The 23,794-nt window shown below is 40.8% G+C and overlaps 1 protein-coding gene across 19 annotated transcripts in view; it reads right to left on the bottom strand.

Moving 5' to 3' along the window:
* Positions 1–23,794, bottom strand: part of ptk2aa (protein tyrosine kinase 2aa) — a 194,414-nt gene that overhangs the window by 90,477 nt on the left and 80,143 nt on the right. For 18 of the 19 annotated variants that reach the window (XM_037547061.1, XM_037547201.1, XM_037547093.1 and 15 more), the window contains 2 exons: positions 15,631–15,857; positions 4,180–4,346 (listed from right to left, as the gene is read on the bottom strand). In XM_037547061.1, coding sequence (XP_037402958.1) covers positions 4,180–4,346; positions 15,631–15,825 — 362 coding nt within the window. In that variant the 5' untranslated portion in view covers positions 15,826–15,857. Of the gene's footprint in view, positions 1–4,179; positions 4,347–15,630; positions 15,858–21,936; positions 22,128–23,794 lie in introns of those variants that run through there. The other variant, XM_037547029.1, reaches the window with a different exon arrangement.

The raw sequence follows: 23,794 nt of genomic DNA, 5'->3' as shown, positions 1-23,794 counted from the left end.
GTTGAGTGTGCATTTGAACCTCCATCTTCACCTATAATCAGAATGTATTCAATTGGATTGGCAAAAACGTTGCATGTGAACACAGCCAGTGCTTGACATTGTCTGCCTGAGGTTTTCCTTTTCTAACACCATATTTGAACAGTAGTAGTGGTTTGCAGTTAGTGTTTACAGCAAATGAACACTGAACACAGTAGCTTGATCGCAAAATGCACTCACAGTGTGACTAAAATCAATGAGTGAATTAATTCAGGCACAGACAGAAGACAGAAACTGATATCTTAGCAAGTGAAATCATTGTATAGTCAATATCTCTAATATTTTTGGGGGGGGCATCTCCAATCCCACCCAGCAGTTAGGACTCCCCCAATCACACGATACCACCAGCGCTAGGAGGGCAAAGACTAGCACAGACTTCTTCCAAAACCCGTGAAACACCACCACATCTTTTCATTTGACAGCAGAACGCGCTTTGAGGAAAACAGCAACCGTCAGTTCTGTTACATCAGCTAACAGATGCCTGCGCTGATGCCCTATTATTAACTAATTTTATCTGAAAAAATTAATAGACTATAGTTAATAGACCAAAATAAAACCAGCCATTGTGTTCAAGCTTGAGCACGTGATGATTTCATTACATCAACTACGGATATTATCATTAACTGGGCTAACTTGGCATCAACATCTAGCTAATGTTAAACTTTCAGGCTTGAGACTTTCAAGTCACCTTCTCATACCCACAATTTGGTTTTTAAAAAAAACAATTTAACATAAATCAATCTTCGATCTGATTCTGCAGCAACATGCCTGCATGCACGTACTTGCAGACCACTGATCTAAGGCCTTTCCATCACCAATATCCTCCTCATAAGCAGCATGGTAAAAACCTGAATAGCAGCTGATCCCAGTAAGCAAGCCCAAAGAAAGACAAAGCCAAGCTGTAAATGGCTCTGGACATGGAGCGGCCAGTGATTTAAAAGCCCATGCTGGCCACTTCTCTTGTTTTGTTTGGGCACCCTAGCTCTGAGATATGGGTAAGCTGACATGAGGATGGCGAAAGGGAGGAACAGCTGGCTGGAGTTTGAAAACATCCTGATGAGAGTGGGTAGAGAGGTATTGTCTGAAGTGGTTTATAGATGGGGGGGCATGGAAAATGCCATCTGTGAGGCGGTGTGTGGAGGTTAGAGGGTGTAACTCCCGTCCTAAAGCCAGACATACACAGACCTGTTCCCATTCTGAGTGTTTAAGCCCATCACTCTGCACTCCCTCTACTACAATGGTAGTACTGAAGGCCCAGGTGGTGCCAGCACAGAATTTTACTAATCAGGCCACAACACATGTCCTAAAGATTTTAAACTTGACAAATGTTTGGAAACACTGAAGGATAGAACAGCACTGTGCAAAATCAGAGACCACCCTTCATTTTTCAGTCAAAGCAGACATTAAGGACAGGTTATTCATTTTCAACATAGATTGAACACAAACTTACACGGAAGCCTCAACAATTAAATAAATATTTGTAGTATATACTCTTTGCCTTTGTTACAGCTTCCATTCTTTTCAGGAGACTCACTTTCATTTTTTCAAGGAAATCTGCTATTTAAATCTTTATAGTTAGTTGCAACACTTTCTACTTCTTGCAATCCAAGTAATCCCAAACACACTGTGATGCTGAGGTCTGGACTCAGCCCACTGCTTGCCTCTTTTTCTCAGAAACAGCTACATGTCCTTTCAGACCCATACCACTGAGTTGTCTTCTCACAGTGGAAAGATGGACAGAAACACCTGTGGACCTTTTCAGATCTGAAACGAGTGGAGCTTGATTCTGAAGTGCTGTTCATCTGATGGGGACGGTTTTGGTGGAAGTCTCTCGACAACATGCTTTTGAGACCCCATTACTTAAGAGTAGATTAAGATTAGATTAAGAGACCCTTATTAGTCCCACAACGGGGAAATTTCACCTCCGCATTTAACCCAGTGAAACACCACATACACACTAGTGAAGACACACACTAGGGGGCTGTGAGCACACTCGCCCGGAGGGATGGACAGCAGCACCCGGGGAGCACTTAGGGGTTAGGTGCCTTGCTCAAGGGTACTTCAGTCACAGAGTGTCGGCTCAGAGGATCGAACCGGCGACCTTCCGGTCGCAAGGCTGGTTCCCTAACTTCTAGCCCATGACTGCCCCCTTTTAAAAGAAAACAAATCAAGTCAAATAATTCAGCCAAATGTCAAATATCTCCACAATGCAGAAACTGATATCTTAGTAAGTTAAAAAAAAGCCTGGAATTATATTATTATAAAGATATTATTGGATTATTGTACTTATTTGTACTTTTACTTGTTTTAAAGTACTGAAAGTGTCTTATTCCACTGGCAGATACTTTTACTTGTTAAACACATTTTACTTCTTGAAATAAGCAACACTGCATTATTTCTCAAAATAAGTAAAACTATATGCCATTAGAATTACACACTTTCACCAGATTAGACTAACTCAACTAACAAGACAAAAGTACAAGAACAGGTTGAATAATCTAATAATATTCTTAAACCAGCAAGAGTGGAGCTTGATTGCCTTCCCTCTCTCTCATTCAAAGATGAAAGCTTGAATTGCTCTGATGGGGGCAGTTTTGGTGGTCTACCAGGTCTTGCAAAGTTACTTTAATAATTTATAATTAATATAATATAAAAAATAAACAATAATTAACAATAAAAAGGCCATCATGCATTTTCAAATTATGTCAAAAACTGAAAATCAACAGAAATGGAGATGCAAGGTATTGTTCTGACAACATCGATATGCATTATTTCATAGTTTTGATGTCTCTATTATTGTAAAATATGGGACATAATAAAGAAAACCCTTTGTTGCCTGTGTGGCCAAACTTTTGACTGCTACTGTATTGTGAAATTTCTGATGAAATATATGATGATAGTGCCTTTAAAAAGAGGGAATCTCCCCAACAGCACTGATGAAGAGCAACTTCTGCACACAAACATATGTGCACACAAGCACATGCCCGTGGACACAAACGCAGATTTCGACGTCTGTCAGTTACAGCTCTCCTTCTGCCGCAGTGCCACAACTGCCGGGTGAATCTCCATGACAACCAGGACTGCCTGCTACTCTGGGGGGAGTGGATCTGTGTTTCGTATCTACTCGACCAACCGATGATATTGTGTCTGTGGTTTTATTAACTCAATAGTTTTCCTGCAACGCCCTTAAAAGGCCGTTATGACTGGTCACCGGAATTCATCACTCTGAAAATAATACATTTTTGATTATCTTTTCAATTTTTATGAAGCCCTCTTTTAGGTACAGCACGATGAGTTAAACAAAGCAACCTAATAAAAAGAGAAATTAAACCAATTTTTTAAAATTTCAACCAAAACAAAATTATTCAGAGCGTTTTGATGTGAAATGCTCCGCTCTGACTTACTTGTTCACAGTGGTGGTGATGGGAACCAGACGTCTGAAGTTATTACATGAAATAGGAAAACACTGTCTGATGAGAGTTACTGTTTTATGCTAGTTTTGTGATAAAGTTAATTCATTCATGGTAAAGAGGTACCTGCAGGGTGTTCTAATGTAAAACAGTCCACAGAAAAATATATATATGTATCAACAACATTACCTATAGAACAGGAGAAGAAAAAGCCCACTTTACTTTTAATGTAAGTCAATGGAATCAGACATTTTTCCAAGTAATTTTGGGCTTTTTCTTTTGGTCCATTCTTCATGAAATTTACACAAAATGTAAAGGCCATTTTTAAATTTTGTCAAAGACTGAAAAACAACAAAAATGGAAATACGAGGTTTTCTTCAGACAGCAATGATGTACATATAACCTTCTATATATATGGTTACCATTACCAGAAATCAGAGCCGGTGAGGCTACAATGTACCACTTCATCAAACCACACTGAACGACTTTGCTGACACCTGGATGATGCAAGTAAAATTGGAAATTCTCTTTTAAGCTTTTTGAATGTGGCATCACGTTAGTATGAAGTACAGAGCACTTTTCCTGTTGTGAAAATTGCCGGAGATGTTGTAGGACAGAAATGTTATTTAGAGTCCTTTTACTTCCACCCACAAGACAAATATCTTTGGCTGATGATATGGAAGAGTGCAGTGATGGAGGATGTGAGGGACGTGTGTGCATGACTGTGACTCACCTCCACTCATCCTGTGGTCGGTTCTGCTCGTATTTCTCCCTCACGTGGGACACGCCCATATCGGGGTGAAGCCAGTGGACCTCCCCTGACTGGACGTGGCTGAGCCGCAGGCCGAAACACGCCACACATTTCACTTTGTGGATGTCAACAATCTTCTGAATGACCCCCTGAATGAGCAAGATTAAGAGCTTCAGTTACTATTACATTTTTTATCATTATTATTATTGCTACAGTAACAGTCCAAAAACTGAGTGAGGCAGCACTGTGCTCAACCTGATATTGTCTTTAATAGCTTATAATGTATTTGTTTTATCTAATATTGCATTTCGAATGCTTGTACTGGTGATTGCTGGGTGAAGATTGAAATTCAGGACAGACTGGGCTAAAACTGAAACCCAAAAACTGAGAAAAGCTCAATAAATACAACACAAAATACATGTATTAAAAGTACTTGTGCCACAAAATCCATTGTTCTTGACAACTTAAAAAAAAAAAAAGTTATGTTAAAATGCTGCTTTCCAAACGTCTCTGTTAGAAACCATGAAATAGTTCCACTTGGCCGTGATTTTTTACTGTTGATCTGATACTGCTCAGACTGTTTGAATGTCTTTTTAATCACTATTTCTCATCTTAATTGCCACAATAGATATTACTGATGCCTTATATTTTGTAAGTCTATATAATCCATGTTGATTACATTTGTTTTTTTGGTGGACAATAACCAAAAGTGCCATTTTTGACCATTTTTGGCAGAAGATTTTCAGCGCATCCTGAGTTTTCATGAGCATACACTTAATACTCATAAGCCACTATTTCAATTTTCTACATTAATGATTTGATAGAAAAAACAAGTTATGCTGAACTGTGCCTGGTCCAACGGAATGCAGCTTGTGTTAAGGCTACTATAAACTAACTAGGCTAAACTAGTGAAAGCTTTATAGTAGTGTTAACTGAATCATTCATAAACAAACACATTTTTGACCAGATTCAACACACATGACACATGTAAGTCATATATAACTGAGACATGCAGACCACTGCTGTACACATCATTAAAATTGCACATGGACTGGAACTGAACTGGAATTAATTAAGCAACAGAACACGAGACGGAGTGTGTTATCGCAAAATAACATCTCTGTTGTGATTTGGTCGCCGTAGATCATCACAGCCGTGATGTTACTGGCAATAACACACGACCTCGAGTGTTTCTATTGCTTTTATACAACAGTTAAATAAATAAAGTAAGGAATTAATAAACTGGGCCGTGAACGTGGCGTTTAATATTTTAATGTTCAGTTCCTTCCATCAAATTACGGCTCTTTAACCAGCAGCTTGTTGCTACATCAGAGTAACGAGCTCCACCCACTCGCTGCACAGCCGGCAGTTCGACAGACCGACTGACAGTTTGGGAATTTAGTTTGTCTCAGTTCAGAGTCAGATCAAATCGACTGTTGGTCAGATGTGATCTTAAAAGTGTTTGTTTTCTGTTTGTGGCAAAGTGAGAAATAAAAACGTTCAAATGGCTTGAGCGTCTCCTACAGCTGTTAAAGTCGTTGCTTAGCAACAGCATCTCAGGGGAGTGACAGTTAGAACGCCTCTCAACCAATCAGCTTGTGTGGCCGGAACTAACTGCTGTATAAAGACAAATATCAAACTCCTACAACTGAATTAATGGAACAAGAAAAACTTTTCCTTTACAGAAGCACATTAGCAATGACGAGACAAGAGTGGACAACTTCATGTCAGATGACATCATCCATGCTGAGCACAGGGTCTTACAAGCTGACAGGGTGAGCGGTTCGGTTGCCACGGCAGCGCTTTTGGCTAGATGGAACTGGGCGTTTTGATAGGATTAGGGCCGTGGAGATGGGTTGGCAGTGACAAGAGGCCACCTACACAATCTGATCGAGCCCACAGCTATCAGAAGCTGCTCCAATAGGCACACTGCACCCTTTACCTGCTCCCACACTGACCGCATTATGTGCGATCACTGGGTTAGCATCAACCGTAATCCACAAGGAAGCTTATTGTGTCGGGAAAATTTCTGGTTGCTCGCTTGGCTAAAGGATCAACCAGTCTATAAACAGGAAAAAAAACTCAGATAGCATTAAGCCCATAAACTGAACAGTCTCTTACATTAAGGTTTAAAAAACTCTACTGAAACCGTTTCTAGCATCCTTCTCAAAGCGCTTTTAGCCCCCAAAACCAATTCCGTACATGGACTGGATCTCAAAGGAACAGACTCCACTGATACAGCTCAGACAGAGAATGAAAGGACAATCCCTGAAACACATCTGAGTGCTATTCACTGTGACAGCCCAGCCCAAACACTTTGGGGCCATAGCTTATTTATGACGGGATGTTCGCCATGGCAGACCCCCCAGGGTCCGACTGCGTCCCATTTCCACGCTGTAATAGCAGACGCTGGATGTCTCTGAGGATGAGGATGTGAAGGAAGTGCGGTGATGGTCCCTAAAAGTGGAAAGCAACTGTCTGAGCTGTCAGTTAAGAAGCGAAACACCCAAGAGGACACACACTAGCAAAGCAAACTCATTAATGATGAAAGGCCTTTCCTGCAAAATGACTATGAACCATCAAGTACTAGAAACACTCCTGGCACATAGGGAGGCCTGATTAGGGATGGGAATTTTGGCAAATTCTTTAGACTATTAGTCATGATTAGTTACTTTCAAGCCTGAAAGCAAAGCCATCAAAATATCACGTATAAAATGGATAGTTTCGGCTCTGAAATCTGACTGGCTGAGCCACATTCAAAGCCACTGAACTGTACATTTCTGCACAAGTAAACGGTTGAAATGTTAACAAAAAAGTCATTCAGAGCGGTCTGATGTGAAAGGCTCTGTTCTAGAGAAACTCACTGAGTCAGAACTGTTCACAGTGGTGGCAACAGGAACCAGACATCCAAAGCATTTGATGCCTCTAAAAGGACCCTAACAGAAAGTTATGAATATGCTAGTGATAGTTGGATATATGATTTTGGGCTACAATATAGTTATTTTAAATCCAAGTCAAAATAATCCCCAAAGAATTTTTTTTTACCAATAACTTAATATCAACAACATTACATCAGAACGACCTGAGTAAGTTCAGTGGTCATTTTGGATAGTAAATTAGTAAATAAAATAGCAACATCTGCATTGTAGATAAGTCCCGTCACCACTAATGTAAAGAAATCTGAGTCAGTAAGTTTCTCTGCAACAAAGATCAAACCACTCTGAACAACTTTCTTTACATCTCAAACATGAAAAGAACAGGTGGAATTCACATATAAATCAAAACGAATATGAATGCTGTGACCGGGTCTAGCTCCGGGTCTTACCTCACACTTCCTCTTGGAGAACATGAACATGGGTGTTTGCTTTTGATAGTGTGCATCATTGCAGCTGCACTTCCTCTCTAAAAGTGCTCCCCCAACACCACCATTTTAACTGTATGCTTCATTTTTAAAGGCCTATCCAGCAGAACCAATTGCCTAATGGGTCCTCATTTGAACGAGGCAAGAACATTTCTCAATTTGAATGATTAACCTGTCTATTCATACAGGAATTGTTGTTCATTTAAAAATTAAATAACATTAACAATCTTTAATGAGTAGCAATAGTTGCACAATTTTATTTTCACAAGTTTATTTACCTGTTAGTGGTTCGTCATTTTAAAATGTACTTTCTTAAACCTGATTCTACTGCAGTATTAACAGATTTTCTACCAATCCAGACAGAATTACACGCACACACACATCAGGCATAACATTATGACCACCTCCTTGTTTCTCTGCTCGTTCTTCTGTTTATCAGCTCCACTTACTGTATAGCTGCACTTTGTAGTTCTACAGTTACAGACTGTAGTCCATCTGTTTCTCTGATACTCTGTTAGCCCCCTTTTACCCTGTTCTTCAGTGGTCAGGACCCCCATGAAGCCTCAGTGGATCATTCTCAGCACTGCAGTAACACTGACATGTTGGTGGTGTGTTAGTGTGCGCTGCGTTGGTACGAGTGGATCAGGCACAGCACTGTTGCTGGAGCTTTTAAACATTAAGTGTCCACTCACTGTCCACTCTATTAGACACTCCTACTTTGTCAGTCCACCTAAAGTCAGAGATGATACCTCATCTGCTGCTGCACAATGTGTTGTGTTGGTCATCCTCCAGTCCTTCATCAGTGGTCACAGGACGCTGTTGGCTGGATACTTTTGGTTGGTGGACTGTTCTCAGTCCAGCAGTGACACTGAGGTGTTTAAAAACTCCAGCAGCACTGCCGTGTCTGATCCACTCAGACCAGCACAACACACACTAACACACCACAACCATGTCAGTGATACCACAGTGCTGAGAATGATCCACCACCCAAATAGTACCTGCTCTGTGAGGGTCCATGGGGGTCCTGACCACTGAAGAACAGGGTAAAAGGAGGCTAAACAAAGTATCAGAGAAACAGATGGACTACAGTCTGTAACTGTAGAACTACAAAGTGCAGCTATACAGTAAGTGGAGCTGATAAAATGGACAATGAGTGTAGAAACAAGGAGGTGGTCAGAATGTTATGCCTGATCGATGTATAAACTCAAGAAAACATGCATCATACACGAAGACTTAAAACATCAACAGCAATCTTTTAACAAAACATGAACCCATCCCTTAAAAGTCTAACTCAGCCATTAAACCCACTCTGAAATGGTTTGAGAACGGTGGGAAGCCATTACAAAAAAAAACAAAAAAACAACAAAAAAAAAAAAAACAGATTCACTGAAAACCATCCCAGTACAAATCCAGTGGCGATCTCCTGGTACACCAAAAAGCAGGACGTCTCTAAACCTACCATTATAATAGCTGACTATTAAGCCTGGCTTTGTCATTACTTAATCTCCGACTGTCAGTAGTCAGTGAGAGGTTAATGTCCGAGGCCTGTGAGGAATTGTTCAACTCCTTCATTTTATTTCTCACTGAATTTATATTATCTAGCATGTTCCTTATATTAAACACATAAAAAGACGTGTGGGTACTGCTTACTCATCCATCTGTGTTACATTTTCACTGATTCACTATTTTCATGATTTAGAATTCTCGCATTATTAAAAATCCAACGTCTTGTTTCCAGGATGTTTGTGATTTTTGCTATTAAGAGAATATCAGCATGTATTTATTCCCCAAAGAAGGCATTCATAAAGCAGTAATGATTCGAAAACTCATCTGCAGCGCTGCTCAATTAGCAACAAAAGCAATTTGCCTCCGAATCATTAAACCCTGTAAGCTTCAAGCAAACTGCTTGAGTGGATTGAATGGATTGTCATGAACTGCTCATGTCCAAAAAACCGCAGGCCTATTTCTCCACTGAGGCAAGACATTTCTTATAGATTTAATCTGTAGCCATTCACCACAAAAAGCTGGGACAGTATGTGAAATGTAAACAAAAACCAAAAGCAGAGATTTTTATGTCTACATTAACATATATCTAAAAAAAAAAATACAAAGACAAGCTATGTAAACTTTTGTTCCATCAACTTCATTCTTTTTTGGTAAAGAAAAAAAAAAACGATCCTCAACAAGTGTTTTCAGTGATTTCAGGTATTTCAGCTCCTATGGCAGATCATTAGGAGATTCAGGAAATTTGGGGCAAATCTCTGAGGCATTGACAAAAAACAAAAGTAAACAAAGACAGCAATGCATTAATAACCAGTATGCTTCTGTGATGGATATCACCACATGGGCTCAGGAATACTCTGAAAATACACACCATTCATTGCTGCCTCCACAAATACAAATTATGACTGTACTACGCACAGCAGAAGCCAACAATGTCCAGAAACACTGCTGACTTCTCTGGGCTTGAGCTCATCTGAAACAGACCGATATACGTTGGAAATGTGTTTTTGTGGTCTGACGAGTCAAACCTTTCAGATTTATAGAAAAAATGGATAGTGTTTTCCAGATCAAGTAAGAAAATGACAATCCAGATTGTTACCAGTGTAAAGTTAAAAAGCCACAGTCAGTAACGGGTGTATTAGTAGGTAACTTGCACATCTGTGAAGGCACCATTAACACATTTTGGATTTCAAAAGTGGACCATTTGGTGTCTTCAGTCCTCAAATGATTATTAAGTGCTGTAAAAAAGAAAAGTGACGTAACAGTGGTAAACATGCTCCTGTACCAACCGTTTTGGCATCAAATATGGAATGAGCGAACACATTCACAAGAGTTTATAAGGTAAAACACCAAATGTGACACTCTTTTCAACTGAGTACAGGTCATACAGAATTAGCACTTCAGTATCGTCTGATTGGATAAACCCTAATTTTAAAATATCAATATCTCTTCTAAGGTTTAAAAAGGAAACAGAACAGTATACAAAGGAAGCCTGTTACCAGCTGGAGGACAGAAATGTCAGACCCGCTCAGAAAGGGCGAGGAGTGAGCTGACTCAAGCTAGCTGGAGCAGCCACACAGAAGACACGCACATGGCCTAATCAAGGCTGCATCAGACTAATGAAGTCACCACACTGTGGGCCTGTTTGCTTTGGCACCCTGCCAGACCACCACATAAGAGCACTCTACCACGAATAAGCATATAGAGTGGCAATTAATACCAACAGCCTTCTGTCAGACGGCCGTGCCTTAGCAACAAGACTCCCATCCGCTGTGTCTAATCAATCCCTCTCCTGCCTAAAACCAGCCAAGCTTAGCCTGATTACCTGCAGAGAAAGAGCCAGAAGAGAGTTCGCTTAAGGGTTGATATTTTGTGATGCTGATATTAAAGGAAAAGACAAATTCAAAACACCTTTCTCTCAATTCTATAACTCCAAAGACAATCAGCCAAGACACGTTTGGTGTCTGAGGTTTGCCCTGTTAGTTTAGTACTGGAGGCTAAAGTAGTTTATACCAAATAATTAGCACCGTGCTCACATCATCATCAACTCATTTGTCTTAAACTTCATTCAGTTCTTCAACTCCTTGAGACCACCGGTGGTTCCAAAGCACACTTGGTCATCCATCCGTCCATCCATTTTCCAAGCCGCTTCTCCGTCAGGGTAGTGGCGGGGGGGTGCTGGAGCCTATCCCAGCAGTCACACTTTGTCATATTCTTCATAATTTTCATATTTCATTACCTACATTAAAAAAGTGGGTGTCTGCTCCCGACTGTGAAACAGTCCAAGCGTTGACTCGGTCATCAAGAGATCACGACTTCGATCCCTGGTGATGCTACAGTCGTCCGTGGCCGTGAGGCCAAGAGAGCACAATTGGCCTCGCTCTCTCTGGGTGGGTAGGATGACCCCTCTTCTCCCCTCATCACTCAACGTGATGCTATTCAGTGCAGGCGTCTGTTAGCTGACGTCACACATCTGGCGGTTGGCGCTTTCCTCCGAGCGCGTTCGGCCGTCCGATTACGTCGTGTGAGCGGCAGTTTTGAAAAGAAGCAGAGGCTGGTTTCACAGATCTCAGAGGAAGCCTGTCCTAGCCTTCACCCACCTAGTGTTTATATAATAGTGTGATTGGGGGAGTCCTAACTAGTGGGTGGAATTGGAAATGACTAAATTGGGGAGAAAAACTGGGGTTTAAAAAAAAAAAAGGGTGGGTGTCATGAGGCTGTAACTCTTCTTTCCAGTCAAATAGACGGTGATGTCATTTTAAGCCTTTAGAATAAAAGAAGCTGAACACAATTTTTTTTTCTACTGAAAGTCGAACCGTTTTTCCCCAAATCTGGACTATAAACTATAAACAGACGACGTCTCTTCAGTGATCTGCTCTGGAAACATTATATTTATAAAATAACACAGAGTTTCTGAGATTTTTGGCTTTCAGCAGTAAATTGTAAGCATATAGTAATATGTGTAGATCATAAAACATGTTCTCTTAATTTGAGGGGAAATTTTATCAAAATAAATGAATAAATAAAATAAAAATTTACACTTCATGCAGTTACTGAATAATTTGCCTTGTAAACTCAGATGGACAAACCAAAAATACACCCAGGAGAATAAGAAGTTAAGCAATTTTAAGTGGACTTGCTTATGCGGTTTATGACACTTTGTGACACATTATCTGTAAAAATGGACAAAAGTATAGACAAAATAAATTTAGCTACACAGACGGTTCTTTAAGGGTTCTACAGTAAAGAAAATTGTTCTACATGGAACTTTGATTATTAAACTATTATTAAAGGGTTACTTCCATCATGGAATTGTTCTTCAGATTGATGGAGAACATGCTGTATATGGTTCTATACATATATATGGGTTCTTCTATTGTCTTTCTGATGCTATATTGAATCCTTTTCAAACAGGTTTTACATATATATATATATATAACCATCTACAGCACATTCTCCATTAGAACGCTTCCATTATGCAAAGAACCCTTTAAAATCATGCAAGGGTTCTTTGATACAGTGTGTGCAGTAGACCCTTTTGAAATTGGTTCCACATAGCACCAAAAAAAGGTTCTTCAATTGTTCCAAAAGGTTCTATACATATTTAACCATCTACATCACATTCTCCATTAAACTAGAGGATGCAGAGAACCTGAACCTAATCAATCAAAGCTCTCTTTGAGTGTCCATGGTTCTAAAGAGAACCATTTTCTTTACTAAAGAACCCTTGAAGAACCATTTTTTTAAGTGTGTGCAATAGCCTCATCACTCCAGTGCAAAACTAAAGAATCAGAACTCCAGACACCAAAGCTGCCAGACATCATTGTCTTAAAATAAAAAACTGTGAATTTGATTTAAACTATTTGTTTACACAGATCGAGTAACGAAAGCCAACAGGCTGCATTCAGGCAGTGGAGGTGTCGGGATGAGTTTACAGCAGGACGGAAGAACTACACCGATCAAAGAGAGCATGAATGGACATTCGAGAAGCCATCAGGGACCATGCGAGGAAGAGGAACAAGATGTTCATCCGTCCGGCGGATGTGGACTCAACAATCGCCTTGGCGAAGGCCCACTGATCAATACAGCATGTGCTCCTCCGACAGAAAGCCCGACTCCTTCCTTCAGAGTCAGGAAACAAGGAGATCCGAGTAGCTAATGAATTCAATACTCAACTTCCCACTGACGGAGAAGGAAAGCAAGACATTCCAGCAGAGAGACTCGAGCGAACAGGGCTTCAAAGGGGCTTTACCACATCCACCCACCTGGAGGGAGAGGCGACGTAACATAGCATGCCACAACACACATATATTCCCCCACTCCGCGAGCACATACAGCCACATTTATCTACAAAGCCCAACAATGACACCTCAGTGGACTGCAGCTTGTAATTAGCAAACTTTGAAGCTTTAACTGCTCAACATTCAGGGGAAAAGTTCTTAAAGCCGAGCTGTAAACAGCGTTAGTCCTCTTCGGCACTGCAAAAGCAATTTAGAAGTATAGAAATGATGGTAAATGGAAAAGTACAGGTCGCGGAAAGCAGAGCTAATTGAACACACTAAATAATTCATAGGTACATGAGGCTCTAGCTCACAGCCTCCTCTTCTGCAAATGATTTATACTGGCATTAAGAGGCACTAGGCTACCCAGAACAAAGGCAACGGTTATCAATAACTTCTGTTAAGCATCACATTTATTGTGGAGTTGCAAGTGTAGGGAAACTTGCTCTTTCCAGTTATTCACACGTCTAAAATGTACGTCTTGCAGTGGGCCAGGGCGAGTGTGTTGCTTTCCAAAAGTTCGTATCATATTTTCATTTTCACTCTCACTAAATTGCTATTTTAATAGCTATTTAGCTCCTACAAGTACTAATTCGGAACACTAGGTGGTGCTATATGCTTTCTACCTGCTAGATAGAGCAGGGGATGAAGTCTAGCCATTCACTTGCAACAGTGCAAATCAGTGGCACAGTTATAAGACAATAAAGAAAGACTTTGAGTTTGAGGAAAATGTATCTCCAAAGTGGGAGCTTTACAGGACAAGACAAAGACATGTTTAATATTTAATACAAGTTGATGTAAAGAGATTTTAATCCAGGTAAATCTGGAGCATTTCTACTGGTGCATTCATCATGACACTTTCACACAATGTTTTTTTTTGTTTGTTTTTTTTTGGACAGTGATGATATGCAATGCAAAACATTTTGCAAAGTTTGCTTGGGCAACACTGCATTAGCACTGGGCAATGTATTAAACAATTATCAATAGGAAGCAGTACTCTGCATAAATATTTCTTTCCAAAATTCTACTCAAGGAAGTCCAGCATTTACAGTTACTATCCAATACTTAGTGTATCTAAATGCTTCATTAAATGAAATCAGGTGCTGCTGATGGAACTGACCAAATGCATGTGATGACACAGATTAGTAATTTTACTAAAAACACAACAATCTTCTAAGGTTTTACTGCATTCATAGTTACTTGTATTTATTCTAATGTAGTACTGTGTTTTATAGTGTTACACCCAGATAAAGTTTTAAACAGTAAGAGTCCTTGCATTAATACGTGTTTCCTGGTTCTGGACAAACTCTGGCCAGATTCCATTTACAATTTTCACTAAAATGCATCTCCAATGTGACCAGATGAGATCTGATTGTACAGGGAGATTCACTCGAAAGAGGCCCTGAATATTCTCTTGTAACTCCCATTAGGATGAAGCAATCAGAACCAATAAAACAAGCTACATAACCTTGACGTACGTGTAATCGATTGTACTACATGCCATGCTGGAAGTGATCTCCATTTTCCGACGCTTCATGCACTACTGCCCTTTTGGCAGCTTTATGACATGATGAGCAAGACCTCCCAGTCTCCTGTGCCAGGTGTCTCAGAGGTTGTGTCCTGTGACATTCGACCTCCCGCATGAGAGGGCATCAATGATCCTGCTGTTTCCAGTTGCTGTACCATCTTTTGAATAACACTCTTTGAGGGTACGTCACGAACAAAATATTTCTTCCTAAATTCACGCTGACATCGCTTAAATGAATTGGTAACCCAATAGGTTCGCACCATGAAGATGCGCTACACTACACTGTACACCACCATTCTGATGAGATTGCACATTGTTTCGTTCAGATTGCTTCGTCCTGGCAAGAGTTATTAAAGAATATTCGGGGCCTCTTTCGAGTGAATCTCCCTGTATTTTTTGAGCATAAAAAAAACAACATATGGGTCAAATCTGTTTTACTTCTTTTAACCTTTGCCCCCCATTATGATATGAGAGAACTTCAGCCTCGTTATCTTCTGTCTTTTATGATGATTCTCTCGCCTGCTGGTCAGCGCAGGCGCATTTGCACTTGGGTTAAAGGCGGTAAAGATCTATCTCTGACCACATCTGAATTTGAGTGATCTGATCGTAACCCACTCACATGATTAGTCACCACAAATGCATGTTAATGAAAGCTTTAAACAGCGTTAGTCTTTTGCACAGTACTATATATGAGTTTTTGGGTCACAGTGCCCAGCCTCCCTCTCTAGAACCACTGTGTCCTAATTCCTCCACTGTCTTACCCTAACGTCGGTGGCATCTCCGTGACGGATGTTGCTGGACCACGTGCTGTGCTCATTGTTGCTTTCGAAGTGATGGAAGACTTTGAGGACCCGGTCTGAGGCTCCAGGTGCCCGCTCCGTCCCTGTGCTGAGGCGCGACTTGGCCCCCCCGCCCAGGGCGTGGTTCAGGTTGGGGTCCAAGTACGCCGTTGCCATGCCTTTGCCGTGCGCTAGGTGTCTGTCATATTCTGTCCAAAAGACATAAAGAGACAAAAGGTCATGTTAATGGCACTTTTACAGAAAAGTACAGACATTAATTACCATATTATTTATTATTATTTGGGAGTCGCTCCCAAAAACAAACAAGGCACTCTCAGATTATGCAAACAGACATACTACAGATGGGTGGCTATCACACTATTCAAGTGATAAAGCATAGTTGAAACCTGAAATCTGAATTAACAACCATTTGTCACGGTGTTTGCACACAGAGGAATTAGACCTCTGCATTTAACCCATCCGTGCAGTGAAACACGCACATACATGCACACTAGTTAACACACACACTAGGGGCCAGTGAGCACACTTGTCCGAAGCAGTGGGCAGGCCTATCCACGGCGCCCGGTGAGCAATTTGGGGTTAGGTGTCTTGCTCAAGGGCAATTCATGGACTGTCAGCCGAGGGGATCGAACCAGCAACCTTCCAGTCACAGGGCTAGGTCCGTAACCTCCAGCCCACGACTGCCCCTATCGACAACATCAACTTCAATCAACTACTATTAAAGGTAAGTGGGGTCTCAGCTGTGATGAGCTGTATGTAGCACAATTTCTCATTTCACATTGTGCTACATCAAAAGGATTCTTCAAAAAGAATGGTTTGATGCACAGTGGGTAGTCTGTAACTGTAAAATCTAGCTTACATAATGCATTACACCCTTGTCAATACATGTTTAATTAATGTATTGACATGGGTACATAGCAGTTCCAGAGTAAATTAATTTTAAATAATGAACAAATGATCCAAATCACAAATTAAAATGTGCACTGCAATAAACATTGGCAATATGCAAATTATGGCACTACTTCAGGTCTTGAGCAGCCTAACCCTGCCAAGCTTGCAGTGCCCTTTTGGGGACTTTAGTGACATCACAAAAACCAAACCCTGTTTTTATTTTTAACTGGAAAGCATGACATCAGAGCTTAAACGGGCTATAAAGGAGACTGATATAACCATGTTGCACAATGAAACCCCACATCCGCCACTTAGTGAGCAACACAGCTTTAACTGTGAATTAAAAACTACAAATTAAAACGGGGTGGAGTGGATCACAACAGAATCGGGCCTTGTTTCAGCTGAGACCGAGGCCATAAGCAAACTTCTCAAGGACACGACCAAAGGTTCCCAATACTGATCCTGGAGCTCTGCAGTCCAGCAGGCAAGAAATACGACACAGATTGGCGCTCAACATAACAAGGATGAATGATGTGTCTCTACGAACAAAGATGAGAACTGTCCAGGCTGTAGTCATTCAGTTACAGATGTGAAAGCTGGACAGTAAAAAAAAAAAGTAGGACTGGAAAAAGTCTGATGCCTTTGGTGAGAGAAAACAAAAGGATCCTCAACCAAATCAAGCCTCATCTCTCACTTGAAGCCCAGATAACCAAACTACAGCTCTTATTTTAGACACATTATGTGAAGAGTTAGTTCACTGGAAAAGATAATTATGCTTGGATCAGCTGAAAGTAAAAGAGGAAACCCAACAACAGGATGGATGAATATAATCAGAGGAATCATAAACAAGCTATTCAGAAGCCTGAAGATCCAAACAGAGGATGGGATAATTCTGGGGAAACACTATCCGTTCAATCATCAGGACCAGGAAATTAGCTGAAGATACTACTACTACTACTACTACTACTACTACTACTACTACTACTACTACTACTACTACTACTACTACTACTACTACTGGCTGTCCTGCATATTTTTGTGGTTTTCCTGTGTGATCAGCAGATCTGATATTGACGTTATTTACATCAGTCCGAGTTTGTGCTGTTTAGTCATCATGAGTGGAAAGTTTTGCTGCACTTTCCTTTTGTGTCATGACGTGTGTGTGAATGAAACCTGATGTCAGGGTCTCAGAGCTCGCTAAGTGCATTCGTCTGACGAGGGGTGGTGGGTGCTTACAGGAAAACAAGAATTTTATCTTTTAAATGATGAATTGTGCATAATATGAACAGGAACATGAACTAACAAGGCAAATAAGGTATTTGATCTTAGTTGACTGTAGTAACTATGATCTCTGAAATCTGACATAATTGTCATTAACAGTAATGGAATCATACCTGTCAGTAAAGCACTGTTTAACTAATATTATATATACTTTCACGTTTAAACTACCCTGTTTAACCATAAAGTGATATTAGCTGATGTTAGTGGTTACTGCACTTTTCAGCTCCATAATATGCGCACTGGTGATAAAATTTGCCTTTCAGTAAGGCCCTAGTCCAGGTCCAGGGTTGGGAACCACTGAAATAGACTCAATAAACTCTGTGGGTAAGTGGACTGGACCCATCCTGGCAGACCAGCTCAGATGTTCCGCCAATTAGGCACCCCCCCAGCAGTGCCGCAGCATCGTCCCACCCCTGCCACACAACATTCCTGACCATCCTCTGTGTCCCCAGCCAATCTGTTTATCTGTCAGTGTTATTAAAGGACAGATTAGACATGTTTCCTCTGGCAGGGAACATAAACACGCACACACACCCACACAGCAAGGGAACAAGCACATCAGCAGCAACTGAACTAATGGAAGTGATGATGAAGAGCAGAATCCACACAGTTCTGTGGTGCTGTAAAAATACATAAGGGTGGTGATTTGCTAACATTAAATAGAGCTACACTCTCAAAAAACAAGGTACTATCACTGGGGCTGTGCCCCTCTTGTCACTGGGGTGGAACCCTCAAGGGTACATCTCAGTACCTTTAGTCAGGGAACATAACTGGACCATAATCCATTGAAATTGTATTTATAAGCTGTACTCCACACACTCCACACACCCCGCCTCACCTCCAGACTTTTATTTTATTGTTGTGCTTTAAAACATCTGGTTATGAAAAGGTATGAATACAAAATTTTCACCTGGAAAAACTGATTTAAGGTTCACAATCAGAAGGCGTGTGTTATTGCGAATGACATCACCGCTGTCTCAGGGAGATCAACATTACTTGATGGTTGTATTAATTTTATATAACACTTCTGCCAACTGAACGTAAAAGTAAAGCAAAGATGAACCGAACTTTTTATTCAATTTGCTTTAAACACCTGCGACGTCCAGTAGTGATAGAGCTATAACACTGTCACAATATCAGGTTCAGCTCAGCTCTTTCAGCGCTTGCCACACGAACCCGAAAGCGGCTTTGCTCCGGTCAGTCTGTAAATCACTTCACAGCGCATTTTGATTGCTGAATGTATTATGGTTTTTTTCTCTTTTTTCCAGCTTGTTCATCTGCACACAGTGAAAAGCTCTCTTGAGATTAGCACCAGGTTCGGAATGTGATGCTGTCCTGTTTTTACACTCTTCTTCAGAATCTGACCAAACATGCTGTAGGTCAAATATTTTCTTACAGACGTTCTGCAATTGATCAATCACCCGTCTCTGTATGTGCTAAGATAAACACAACTGCTTAGAGAATAGAGTACAGAGGATGACACCTCTTCTACACGGATGAACGAACGAATGGATAAACATTTTTAATAAAGACAAGAGTATAAACTGAGTTTCATTTAAATGATTAAATTTTGCATGATGTGCAATGGATAGACGACTTAGGCCTGTAAAAGCCATGTGGTCATGGACTGTGCACTCTACACACTGGCAGGCACGGTGGAGGGGCACGAGGGGGCAATCGGCCCATCAGCTGAGTGCTGCTGTGTCATTTTGGTTAATTAATTAATTAATTAATTTGTTTGTTTGTTTAAACAACATTCTATCAACACCATTGTAAGAACCGTGCAGTTTAACACTTGATAAAAAAAATCAATTTAGCCAAACTTATCGCTAATAAGCCATGAAGTTTGGTTATTATCATCGCTACAACAAACATTTCTGTGGAGAGACTTTATCCTTCATGAGTTCCTTGCTCATCACTGCGTGCTGCATTCCTCCAGCAGAGCCACATGAAGTAGCTAGTGGTAAGATGTATGACGTTATCATTTATCATGTTGTCTTATTAATTTTTCAGCTGAATATATGCACGGCATTGATGAAGTAGGCTAGATCCCTTATGAGGTAATTCCGTTGATATCTGTAGGTGCCTCTTTATCAGTGGCCAGCAAAAAGCAATCAAAGTGAAACTGAAGTGGATTCAGCGGGTGTGAAGTTTAGTTTCACTTTATCGCCTGCCGCCACAGAAGCATGTATAAATAGTTGTATAAAAGGATACATCGATCAACACAGTAGGGTCTGAATGCACTACTTTGCAAAAGCTGAACTACAGGGATGTTGTGGGTAAATAAATACGTAGGTAAATCTGCTGGTATCCAACAAAGGTAGACGTGGCTTGCTGTAAATGTGGCTGTCCTGTTGATTTATCTTTTTTAATTAGGTAACTTCTGTTCAGGCACGTAATCAAGCAAATCAATATTCTACTGGAAGTGAAACTACAAAGGGGCAGATGAACCTTTGAGATATACACTGATCACACCGGTTTCTACGCTCATTGTCCATTTTAACAGCTCCACTTACTGTGTAGCTGCACTCTGTAGTTCTACAGTTACAGACTGTAGTCCATCTGTTTCTCTGATACTTTGTTACCCCCTTTAACCCTGTTCTTCAGTGGTCAGGACCCCCATGGACCCTCACAGAGCAGGTACTATTTGGGTGGTGGTGTGTTAGTGTGTGTTGTGCGTACGAGTGGATCAGACTCAGCAGTGCTGCTGGAGTTTTTTTAAAACACCTCAGTGTCGCTGCTGGACTGAGAATAGTCCACCAACCAAAAGCATCCAGCCAACAGCGTCCTGTGGGCAGCGTCCTGTGACCACTGATGAAGGACTGGAGGATGACCAACACAAACTGTGCAGCAGCAGATGAGCTGTCGTCTCTGACTTTACATCTACAAGGTGGACTGACAAGGTAGGAGTGCTTAATAGAGTGGACAGTGAGTGGACACAGTGTTTAAAAACTCCAGCAGCACTGCTGTGTCTGATCCACATGATGCAAATACATCGGAAAATTCCCATCCATGGCCTTACTGACTAGAACTTTTTGACCTGGTTGGTTCAAACAGCAATGCTTATAACAAGGCATATGTTCTTCAAATAAAAAGATAATAAAATCTGTCTTTTGTATGATTTTGCAGATGCAGCTCTCACATATACATTTAATCAGCACTCAGTAAAGAACATCCTGTATCAAAAATGGCATTAAATAAATACTTTTACTTTAAGTACATCTAGTAACATGTACTTTTACACTTTCACTTGAGAAAGGAACTTGAGGTCTTCTACCACCTCTGGCCACCTCTGGTGTCACAGTCTGATGATTACAACAATCGCTTTGATCGAGTCGATTTCAGTCAGGTTGGAACATGGTAGTTTGGCAGCTGACCATCTACAATATTAATAATGATTAATAATATTAATAATTAGTTATTAATAATTAATAACTAAACCAAAAAAAATCCAACAGAGCCAGCATAGAACTGCCTGGACTGACTGTGATAGTTGATGGTACACAGATGATGCAGCTAAAACCTGCTCAAAATGGAAAGGCAGTAAAATCCGACAGACTTTAGAACTCACCAGAGCGCACCTCTTTGTCTCTCTCACTCTCTCACTCTCTCTCAAACACCATCAAAGCTTCAGGCTGTTATTATCAGCCCAATTCCACTGCACGTCACCACACCCAGCACACAGTCCAGAAAAAGTCTCTCACACTAAACACTCAGTCCGGCACTCGCAGCTCACAGAGCAGCCCGAAATCTGACTGACGCCAACATACAACAGCTTCCAAACCCACAGAACATCATAATATTACTGACTGTAAACAAACGAACAAATGATCTATTTTGTGTTTCAGTGGCATTTCAAAGTGTATGAGGTCATTACCAAACACTTGACTGCTGTACTGTCCGTCTGAACAAAGTGCTACGACTTAAGCTTTGAATCATATTTAGCTTAAAATCACAGAAATCTGTCTGACACTAAATCAGGCACCTTGTATAGGTAGAAAGGTAAACGCACACTACTCCAATACCACCCACGTAGAAACGACCATGTAAATTTGTGCTTCCTAAAGCTGATCTGTCCAGGCTGAAGGGACCTACCTCCGAGGAGAAAGGGCCAGCAGACACACGGTACTCTGGACTGGCGAGGAGACAGACATCCATATTCCTCTGTGTACATGTGAAAGGCTAAAAAATCCCCCCGTACGCGCCTGTGCCTGCCGCAGCTACAGCCAGCCACACTCAAATCAGCCTCCGCCAGCCCTCATGGGGGCTTTTCCTCTGCGATCCGCACACATACACAAACACATGCTCGCTCGCTCACTCACTCACTCGCACGCCTTGCCAAGCCTCTCTCCTCTGACGTACGGTCATATCCTGGTTATTGCTGCGCTCGCTGTTGCAGCAAGTTGCCTGAATGAGTCACAGACCAGGCTGAGCAGAGTCTAGATCGTGGCTCGTCTGTGTCAGCGGGGTTTGGACTCTGTCTCATGTCTGGACACAGCTCCACCTGCCCACCAAGTGGGTGGAGGTGTGACTTTAGACAGCAGACTACCCCAAGGTTTCTATTACAGCTAAACTGAAAGCAATTTCCAGGTTACTGTGTCGAAATATTCAGGAATTCTTGTGGAAAGGAGATCCAACAATGTCTCTCTCTATAATCCAGTGAATCACAACTGGGTATTAAAATAGTTAGTATTATAGAGGGGGATTAACTAATGGTTGGCCTGCCTTGTCTATGGACAGATGGATTGATGAATGGATATAAAGTTGGGCAGATATACGTTTCCATGCATGTTATATACTAGAGCGCAACTGATATCAGTTATTTATTTACAATAAGCAGTGATTTTCTGTATGTCAGTGTATGTTTCAAACCTTTTCTTATGGCAGCCCAGTACTAATTGTGGTTATTATCCAATACCTGCTTTGGCTAATCAATACTTTACTTTGCTAAATTAAGTGTGGTGGTGATGGAATGTAACAAATCCATATGATGGCGGTGGATGTTGAGGAGAAGTCCAGAACCAAGCTTTATTCTTCAAATAAGCTCACAAGATATCAAACATTTTTTTTTCAAAATTGACTTTTTACTGCATTTTGTTTACTTGCATCTATTCTAATCAGTGTTTTTGCCAGCCAAAACACACTCACTGCCAAGACAAAAGGTTTTAAATAATGTGCTAAGATTTCTGAACATTCATCACATTCAGTCACATTATGTTTTGTTATTTTTCTAAGTGAAAATAAGTGAACACATCAGCAACACTGCTGTGTCTGATCCACTCATACCAGCACAACATACACTAACACACCACCACCATGTCAGTGTTACTGCAGTGCTGAGAATGATCCACCACCCAAATAGTACCTGCTCTGTGAGGGTCCACGGGGGTCCTGACCACTGAAGAACAGGGTAATAGGGGGTAACAAAGTATCAGAGAAACAGATGGACTACACTCTGTAACTGTAGAACTACAAAGTGCAGCTATACATAATGCTATACATAATAAAGTCATAATGTTATGCCCAATAGGTAGGTGTGTGTGTGCGCGTATGTATATGTATATATATATATATATATATATATATATATATATATATATATATATATACACACACATATACACATACACACACACACAGACAAACAATGAAGCGCAGCTGAGAAGCATAGTGAAGTTTTCTAGAGCTTGAGGTGAACACCTCAGATTTTTTAAAGCCATATCCAGACATTATAACAGTAAAGATGGCAGGAACAGAGACAAACAGCAAACTATGAAAGCATAAATGGATGAAGCTGGAAAGTAATGACTGGTTGGTGAAGATTAATGGACTCCTATGCTGATGACCAACTTTCTGAAGGTTGAAAGAAACTTCAAATGGTCTTGATGGAAATGAGCCAAAAGTGGCTACATTACTAAGCGCTGTAAGTTGCTTCTAAATCCCAGCAACTACA

Source organism: Pygocentrus nattereri, chromosome 1, assembly GCF_015220715.1.
Source record: "Pygocentrus nattereri isolate fPygNat1 chromosome 1, fPygNat1.pri, whole genome shotgun sequence".
NCBI lineage: Eukaryota > Metazoa > Chordata > Actinopteri > Characiformes > Serrasalmidae > Pygocentrus > Pygocentrus nattereri.
Note: the sequence above shows the minus strand (reverse complement) of the source record. Positions and strands in the feature narration are given on the sequence as shown.